At 40.6% G+C, this 9,597-nt stretch overlaps 1 protein-coding gene across 1 annotated transcript in view; it reads left to right on the top strand.

Annotated features, from left to right (window-relative positions):
• Window positions 1–943: 943 nt before the first annotated feature.
• Window positions 944–9,597, top strand: part of LOC101845408 (protein pelota) — a gene marked incomplete in the record, with an annotated part of 16,334 nt that continues 7,680 nt past the window's right edge. The window contains 6 exon segments of the mRNA XM_013084896.2: window positions 944–1,145; window positions 2,249–2,341; window positions 3,012–3,162; window positions 5,099–5,189; window positions 7,007–7,170; window positions 8,824–8,884. Coding sequence (XP_012940350.1) covers window positions 1,105–1,145; window positions 2,249–2,341; window positions 3,012–3,162; window positions 5,099–5,189; window positions 7,007–7,170; window positions 8,824–8,884 — 601 coding nt within the window.

Here is a 9,597-nt window from a genome sequence, read left to right as displayed (position 1 = left end):
TCAATGTCTGATTTTCATGCGTCGCCGGCCTCTGGGTGTGCCGCCTGCGGGTGATAAAATTCTTGTTTATAATAAACTTAATTTATTGAAGAAAACACAGAATTCTACACTGTTTAGAATTCTGTGATTGAAAACAAAATCATGTAATTAAAAATAATACATGTACCAAATGCGGAACAAAATCTGATGGTCGTTGATTATGGTGGTTCAAGTTCCAAGGATATCTACATAGTATGTCTGCTGCCCCACCAAGTAGCGGGTGAAAAAAAAAGATGATGGACAGCTGCTTTTATATTGACGGAATGTTTGTATCTGTACAGCCTATTAAAACTTGTAAAATGATTTAAAGTTGTATACATGTATTGACTATTGATGAAAATTGTATTATACACCCAGTTTATCATACAGCAACTACAAAGCTAATTTTTTCCTACACTTCCATAGATTTGTAGACAAGTAACTGAGTGCGCATCCGTGGGGTAGCCTAGTGGTAAAGCATCTGATCTGGATTGAAGAGGTTCTGAGTTTGAGTCCCGCTCTAGGCTCGAAACTGAAACTTGGGATTTTTCTTTCGGAATATGAGACTCCGCCCCCTCAGGCCTATCAACACACCCGGCCCGGTGGAGGGAAAAGTGTAACGATAGGGATGGGTTGCTTGTTTGAACATGAAATTTGCCCTATAAGCCTACGCCTGGCACAGAACAATCAAAAAGAGCTTTCTGTTTTGTTTGATACAAGCATACAAGTACTTTGATCTGTTAAATCCTGTAATAATACAGAACAGAGTATCAAATGAATATGCAATATTTTTCTCCACTAATTTATTGTTTAAAAACGTTGACAATTCTTTTCTGTTGCTTTTTAGGGGGAGAAATCACCGTAACCGATAAAACTATGATATTCTTTGACTCTAAAATCTGGCTACTTTCCCCTTTGACCCATCGAGTTCCTGTCTGCGTTGTAGTTTATTTTCTGGTGTTTCATCAACATGCTGAAATCTTCCATAATGATACATCAGCGAGAAGAACTTGAACCATAATTCTTAAAGCACTTCATTTTTTGTCAATATTGAACTTAAGAGAGTTGGGCTACTAAAAGACTACAATGAAGCTTGTGCACCGGGATTTCGACAAGAACAACTCGGGGTGAGAATGAATCTTGTGATGCTTATCAACACAACATCATCACAGTGTCACAGTAAAGTATGAATCGTATCACCACAGCAGGCAAACTTGGTCTTGACTACTCCTTCACGAAGTACTAGATAATTAGATATAGATCTAGAATCTAGATCTAAGTTACATTCTAGTAGTACTAGATTAGTGCTATTTAGAAGTTAGTTACTAGATCTACTTACTTAACTTCTGACTGTCCTAATTTGCCGCTTTTGGGTTGACTCGATCATACTTACTTTAGCCTAACCCTAGCCCGGAAAATTAGAAGCACTCAGTACTCAGCGGCAGCGTTTCACGAGAAGTACCCGCCAAATGCCCCGACGCCACAGCCGATCGGTTGTAAATATGGGGGTTTGGCTGGGGGAAGGGATATCAGCTGAGATACTAGGTCTAGATTCTAGATGTAGGCTACGTGCTACTGAAAAATGACCATTTACGGCTCAACAGATGGTTAAAGAGTGTGTATATAAATCTAAAACCATCATCCATGTCTTTTCAGACTTTTCTGAGGCTTAATTAAAATTCAGCTGATAGATTGAGCCATTAAAAAATGATAAGCGATCAAATAAATACCAAGTGCAAAACGCTATAAAAACTCGATAATTAGTACATTAGCATGGCCAAACATTGATAACACATAGCGTGTAGTCGCTCCAGCTGGACCGCGTCACTTTATCGATTGATATCTTGGCCAAGAGACACTCTACAAGGTCAAGACGACTTGCAAAGTCATTGGTCACTATTTATAACTTTGACCTGTAATTTACCTCGTATTTTCCCATAAAAGAGGAATACTGAAATTTTCCATTGAAAAAGGTCAACGTTTAAATGCCCTTTATATATATAGGGCCTGCACGCTTCCCGGTTGAAGTAGGTCAGATATAATACGGCCTGCGCACTTCCCGGGTAGTCCGACTCACGCCCTTTATTAGGGTTCCTTTAACAAAAGTTGATGTACTGTCAAACCAGGAAGAATTCTATAAACGTACAAGTACAAAAATACAAATAATATAGATCTAGTGTGGACATGTTTGTCGTTTGTAAACTGTTTCTTGTTAAAAATTTTCTTTCAGATCACTTGGTTTGATCCCCGAGGAATCGGAAGATATGTGGCATACATACAATTTGGTGTCAGTCGGAGATACCATAAGATCCACCACAATCAGGTGAGTTGCTGGAAAAAGATTCTTCGCTTCTTTTACTTTCAGTTAATCTGTATACCCGCTCTCTTTTACGAATTGTACACAAAACTTAAGCTGCTGCTAATCTTCAACTCTAAGTGAGTAGGCTAGGCTACTTATTCTTTCGTCAAGAAAAAAAAAAAGGTCAGGTTGGTCATGGAAAATGCTCCCCACACAATTAATTGAACTTACTGAATCTTAATTTTGTTTATAATAAATATAGGCGGGTAGGACTGAAATTGGACAGGGGCCGGATCTGACCCCCCAGGCCGTAGTTTGCTCAGCCGAAGGCTGAATTAAATGGCCTATTGGTAGGACAGCGTGGTTAGTTGGTTTATTTTGGGAAAAGTAATCGAGTACTTATTTGACATTGAAGAAGAGAACAACGACAGGCCGAGGCATCAGCCACGGACTGTGGAAGACCTCGTTAGCGTGAGTGGCAGTCGAGGGGCAAGAGCATTGTCACTCGTCAGTGCAAGTTGGTCAGCGTACGGTGCTAGATAGGGACAGTAGAGTAGACTGTTGCGTGAAATGTGAATTTGTGACTTCTTGATGGACATCCTGCAGTTGGTGATTGCTACAAGAGGTGGGTGGTTATATTTAAACTACAGACAGTTACAATGATCTTATGGTTTCTTCTTCTTTCCCCCCTCAGAAAAGTTCAGAATGAATCGGCGACTGGCAGTGTCAGTGTGAACAAAGTGCGCACCACCCTCACCATCCAGGTAGAAACGATCGACTTTGACACTCAGGCCTGTGTGTTGAGAGTGAGTGGGCGGAACATCAGCGAAAACCAGTATGTCAAGGTGAGTTTGTCATCCTTATTTCATGAGTGCTTTTGAAGTGATTTTTGTTTTTATGTGAACAATCTCTATCGGTGTATACTAATACACCCTTGTGTGAGAGGTGTTGGGGGCCCCATAGTTTTACTATGAGAGAGCAAAGGATACACTTGCCGTGACACTTCATGTCGTAAGAGGCGACTAAAGGTGCATAGGTCTGATCACCCGAAAAGAGCCAGTTTGCAGAGGGCCAACTACCCAACCCAGTAGAAACTGTCAGTTACAGAAACACGAACAAACACAGCTTTTTATTTTTCAATCTTGGGAAGCGGAGGAGCTTCTGCATCAGCGGGGAATAACATCAGATCAAGAGGCTAGCCCAGGATAGAGAAAGGTTGAAAGTGTTTGTCCATGGCCTATACCCTGGTGCAGGGTGAGAAAGGCAATGATGATGATGTGAGAGGTGTAACTGTCTTGAAATGGAAGATGAATTTCACTTTATTTTCTATTGTCAAAGGAAATTGCTAATTCCTCCCTGCCTGACTCGACCCAGTGACAGAAATATAATGCAATGTGTGACCTATGACAAAAGATATGTTCACAACCTGTACTCTTTTATTATTATGGAAACTTTATTTAACAAATGAGTATTTTATACAAAGTAATGTGAGCCAATGGCCTAAACACTGAATAAACTTACTTACACTTACTTATTTATGTATGGCAGTTGTATGGAAAAAGACAAATATCAAAGCATTTATGTGTCCTCAGAATTTTTTTTGATCAACTCTGCAAAAGAACCCTTTTTGTAGACTGACTCTATTAAGGACGAGGAATTTTTTAAAATGTCATCACATCCCCTTCTTCACGAATTCAAACAGTCCATATGGTCCGTTCCATTCTAAAGTCACTCCGCTTCTTAGAAACTTAAAAATCATTGCTTCAAGACTGCCACTATCAATATAGTTACAATAAAATTATTTTGTACAAACTATGAGGGAAATCAAGAGTGCAGGTGAACTACAATGTCTCTAGCCTACTACCTCATAAATATGTGAGGCAGCGTGGTGGAATCAGGCTCTCATCAATTTTTTGGCATGTAGAGTTATTGTTATCATCCTAAAGTTTGTTCACTTGTCTTTATTTGGATGAAAGAAAGATCCATTTATCTTGAATATTGTAAGTCAAGATATTTGCAAATGAAGGAAGAAGGGGTCACCTGTTTTCAGAGGTATAATTAGTAAGAAAATGGCCGCCAAAGATTAGTTATTTCCTTAGCTTAAGAGTCTGTGGCAACTGAAAATTTACATTGTACCTTTAATCAACGTTTTTCAGAAAAATCCACACAGAAATGAGCTCTTTAATGGGCATGAAAGGTGTTGAACCAAAAAAAAACAAACAATTTGATAAAAGTTCACAAACCTGCAGAAAAATGCAAGTTTCTTCATTTTGATTATTTTAACGCCTGATTCCAGCACGCTGCTTCACATTTGTCTTTTTTTGTGCCCTTTACCAAACCCTAAGATTGATGGGAACTGTGACATAGTCTGCCTTATCTCAAGCTGTTTCCAGCATTTGTAATTTTTTTTCACATTGTTAGTTTGCCTTCTGCAGCTTGTGTGACATAATTGGTCGCTTTTAAGGACAAGTGGGCTAACCCAGATTTCGGGGGTTTCCAGAAATCTTGACCTACACCAAAAGTGGGCATTGCCCTATGTTTAGGAGAAGTTTGGTTACATTGGTGTCTATATTTGTTTGGTTATAGAGAAATCTCTCTTTGTCTTTTAAAGAAACTGAGTAAAGGTCCAAGAACTTTACCTTCAATTTTCTCAAAACAGAATTTTTTAGGATAGCCTCCTTACAGTGCTTAATTAAAAGCGACCAATTGTGGTAAGAGTAGGGGACACTACTTCTCCTACAGCAGTGTGACTTGTGTTCGGTGGTATTTTTGTTTCCACAGATGGGGGCGTACCACACTCTCCTCCTCGAGATGAACAGACAGTTCACGCTCAGCAAGGCAGAATGGGACAGTGTAGCCATAGAGAGAATAGGTAAGTGGCACCGGGATGTAGCAACAATAGGACGAACAAACAAAAGAAGATTGAGATTTAGAAGGTACAAAGTAATCCTGGTGGGTGATTGGTGGGTGCTCTGGTGTGGTTTGTTCCTTCTTTTCTGTCAAACATCTATCGTCTTTATCTCTTCTCCTTTTTTTTGTGTATGTTATTCTCTTGTAGCACATCTATTCTTCGGCACTTGACCTTATAGTGTTGCAAGTTCCGTAAAACTCTTACTAAAACTAAAAGTAGTCCTGTCTTAGTACTCCCATGTCATTTGATACCTTATGTTGTAAAAGAGTATTATCTATGATGATTTGTATATAGTTTTTATGCTTCCTTACAAATAATTTTGCAGAATATGCTATTGACTCAAGTTTCTGTCTCAAAATTACATGTGCTTTGAAAGTAGTTGGGAACTTTGTTTTCAGGTGTAAAATGTTAAACTTTCATCTGTTCAGAAAGGTAGATCGTTGGAAGATGCAAATTATGGGCCCTACTTCCTTCGTACTTAGCTGTAGTCTTTTTGTGACCTTGATGTTTCAAAGTTCTAGTGTTCATAATAATGTCGGTATGCATTTATTTTGTCTTGATGGGTGCTCTAGTGTAGTTTGCTCCTTCTTTCCTATGAAATATCCACCATCCTGATCTCTCCTCCTTCTTTTTCGTGTTTGTTACTCTCTTGTAACACCTCTAGTCTTCGGCACTTATATGACCTTATTGTGTTGTAAGTAAAGTAAAACACGTACAGTGCAACCTTTCTTTAATGACCTTCGGTATAACGACTTCCTCTGTATAGTGACATGGTGCCCAGGTCCCGATTTTTTAACTCTTTAAGCCCTGAGTTTTTTCTACCGTTTCCCGGAGTTTTTTTCTACAGTCACCTAAACCTGTGCACTGTGTCTCATTAAAACCCCAACAGCTTGCCTCCAACTTCTAAGTAGCAGAAACAAAGGCTTAGTCATTACTAAAAAAAAAACTTGGTTTGGGAATAGTTCTGAAAAAACAAGCAAAAACTAGCACTAAATAAAACGAAACAGTTGTCACTAGTACTGGACGCTCCCAGCGCCGGTTGGGGTTCAAAGAGTTAAGTATATATAATTTCATAAGTAATATTTTGGGGTTGCCTCTTTATATCGACTGTTTTTTCTGGTCCAGACGATGTCGTTATAGCGAGGCTGCACTGTAAAAAGTAAAGTTGTTCCTGCTTCCAATCCGGACTTTGGGGATTGCCTTGTTAGTGAGACAACTTCCTGGGCCTTTGGCATATTTTGGTAGGGTGACCAGTTCCTTTCCGCACCGTCTTTACTTCCCTAACTGGAAGTCAAGTACCCATTACTGCTGTGTGGGTAGGAGGGGGCGAAAAAAATCAGTGTCCAAACCGAGGCTCGAACCCGGACTTTCCCGCTTCGGAGACAAGCGCAATAACCGCTCCACCACTGCACTACTGTAAAAAAATTGTTCCAGCGTCTGATCCGGACATTGGGGATTGCCTTGTTAGCGAGAAAACTTCCTGGGCCTTCGGCATATTGTGGTAGGGTGGCCAGTTCCTTTCCACGCGGCCTTTACTTCCCCAACTCGCACTACTGTACAAAATACTAAAACATCTCCTCGTGGGTGGTTGGCGGGTGCTCTGGTGTGGTTTGCTTCTTCTTTCCAATCAAACATCTATCATCCTGATCTCCCCTTCTCCTTTTTTATGTTTGTTACTCTCTTGTAACTCCTCTAATCTTCTGGCGCTCATATGACCTTATGCAGTTGCGAGTGCAGTAAAACCTCTACTAAAACATCTCTCCTCCTCCTCTCCTCAGATATCGCCTGTGACCCAGCACAGCATGCAGACCTGATGGCCATCGTCATGCAGGAAGGAATCGCCCACGTGTGCCTGGTCACACCAAGCATGACCTTGGTCCGGGCCAAGATAGAAACCAGCATTCCCCGCAAGAGGAAAGGCATGTGCGACCAGCACACCAAGGTACTTTCATCATTGCCTTTCTCACCCTGGATCAGGATATAGGCCACGAACAAGCGAAAATAATAACAGGGATGTAAAAAGCTTCCGTTTTTTTCCGGCCGATTTGCCATTTGGGCCCCAGCTTTTAACAGAAGTCTACTCTATAAAAAAATACATATTATATATATACTAAATAGAGATTATTTGTTGTAATGGAGGGAAAGAAACAAATATAATTTAGCCTCACTGTATTCTTATTTCAGTCAATGCGCGCGCGCCGTATATTTTCCGACTTTTTTTTTTCAAAACCTGTTTACATCCCTATGTGTTTGTTCGTGTTTCTATAACTTTCCATTTTTACTGGGTTGGATAGTTTGTTTGTTTTTGTAAAGTGTTTTACGGCGCTCGCAACTGCATAGGTCATATGAGCGCGCGGGACACACCTAATATTTTCAGTTGGTAGAAAATTTTGAATTTTGCCCTGGTGGCAGCCGAAGCCTACTCTTATCGATTTTAGACCACAAAGGGATCTTTAACATGCGCAATTTGCACACGGGCCCTCCGAGATTTTTCGCCCTTGTCCGAGAAGGCTAGGTGTAGATCTTTCCCACCAGAAGATCAGGGGTGTGGCAGAAAGACAGCAGTAAGGAGGAGCCAAGGAGTAGCAGTAGAAAGGCTGCAGAAAGAGTCAGGAGCCCAGAGGAGGTGGCAAAGGAGGTGCGCGGGTGGGGGCAGAAAGTGAAATTGAAAGCAGACGACAGAACATTGTTAGAGAGCAGGAAAGGAGGTGAAAGGAGACAATCTTAGAGAAGAAAATTTTTAGGTCGCTACCCGGATTCGAACCCGGGACCTTTTGAATGAGAGGCCAACACCTTAACCTCTAGGCCACGAGAGCCCCCTGTTGGGTAGTTGGCCCTAGATCAGGATATAGGCCACGAACAGGCAAAAATAATAAGGCCTGTTTGTTCGTGTTTCTATAACTTTCCATTTTTACTGGGTTGAGTAGTTGGTTTGTGTTTCTAGTATAACTTTCCATTTTTACTGGGTTGGGTAGTTGGTTTGTGTTTCTAGTATAACTTTCCATTTTTACTGGGTTGGGTAGTTGGTTTGTGTTTCTAGCATAACTTTCCGTTTTTACTGGGTCGGGTAGTTGGCCCTCCGCAAACTGGCACTGTTCGGGCGACCAGACCTATGCACCTTTAGTCGCCTCTTGCCGGTTACTCTGGCGTGGTTTGCTCCTTCTTTCCTATCAAACGTGTATCGTCCTTATCTCCCCTTCTTTTTTTTTGTTTGTTATTCTCTTGTAACACCTCTAATCTTCTGACGCTCATATGACCTTATGCAGTTGCGAGCGCCGTAAAACCTCTACTAAAACAAACTAAAACTAAAGCAGGTGTATTCTTTGCTCCCCCATAGTAAACCTGCAGGGGCGACCATGGTACTTTGCCGACACCATCACGTCCTGTACAGCGTTGTCAGTTTTATAGGATGAGCTCCCTTCTTTCATTAACATGGTCTCTAGTGTTCCAGGATAGTCATTTATTTTTAGGGAGTTTGAAATGTTTTGGTGTGTTTTTGTTATTCCACATATAACTCTTTTTTTTATTACGAAAGCTATCATTTTTTGTTGTGAAAGTTACCATTGATCGCACTTTCATTATTGAATATTTCCAGGGGCTTCACAGATTTTTTGATCAGATCATCCAAGCCTTTCAGCGACACTGCAACTTTGACAGTGAGTGGGAAGTTTTTCTGTGATAAACTCAATGTTGTGGGGTTTTTTTTTGTTTTTTTGTTTTTTTACCCCAGAATCTTTATTTAAGCTTGTGTTTGTGTGTGGTTGGTGGGTGCTCTGGTGTGGTTTGCTGCTTCTTCTTTCCTATCAAACATCTATTGTCCTTATCTCCCCTCCTTCTTTTTTGTGTTTGTTACTCCCTTGTAACACATCTAATCTTCGGCACTTTAATGACATTATTGTGTTGCAAGTGCCGTAAAACTCTTACGAAAAAAAAAGAAGAAAAAAAACCCTTGTGTTGTGTTCTTCCTGTTATATTGGTGATCTCTAGAGTTCAGATTGTGGAGGGTTGGTGGGTGCTCTGGTGGAGTTTGCTCCTTGTTTCCTATCAAACATCTATCTTCTTCGGTTGTCTCTCCTTCCTTTTTGTGTTTCATACTCTTTTGTAACACCTCAAATCTTTTATCTTTTATATGACCTTATTATGTTGCAAGTGCCGTAAGACTCTTTCTAAAACAGAAGAGTGCAGATTTATAAAATTTGTGATGAACACTTGCACTGGGCTTTTCTTTGGTATTCTCTACATTATAGAAGCAAAGCAGCAATGGCTACTTTCACATCTACAACTTTTTTTGGGGGAAAAAAACTAGCGCTGGGAAGTCAATACACCTAGTTTTCCTTTTCTCCTCTTTTTTTTTGGGGGGGGGGGGGGC

This window comes from Aplysia californica, unplaced genomic scaffold, assembly GCF_000002075.1.
Source record: "Aplysia californica isolate F4 #8 unplaced genomic scaffold, AplCal3.0 scaffold00326, whole genome shotgun sequence".
NCBI lineage: Eukaryota > Metazoa > Mollusca > Gastropoda > Aplysiida > Aplysiidae > Aplysia > Aplysia californica.
Note: the sequence above shows the minus strand (reverse complement) of the source record. Positions and strands in the feature narration are given on the sequence as shown.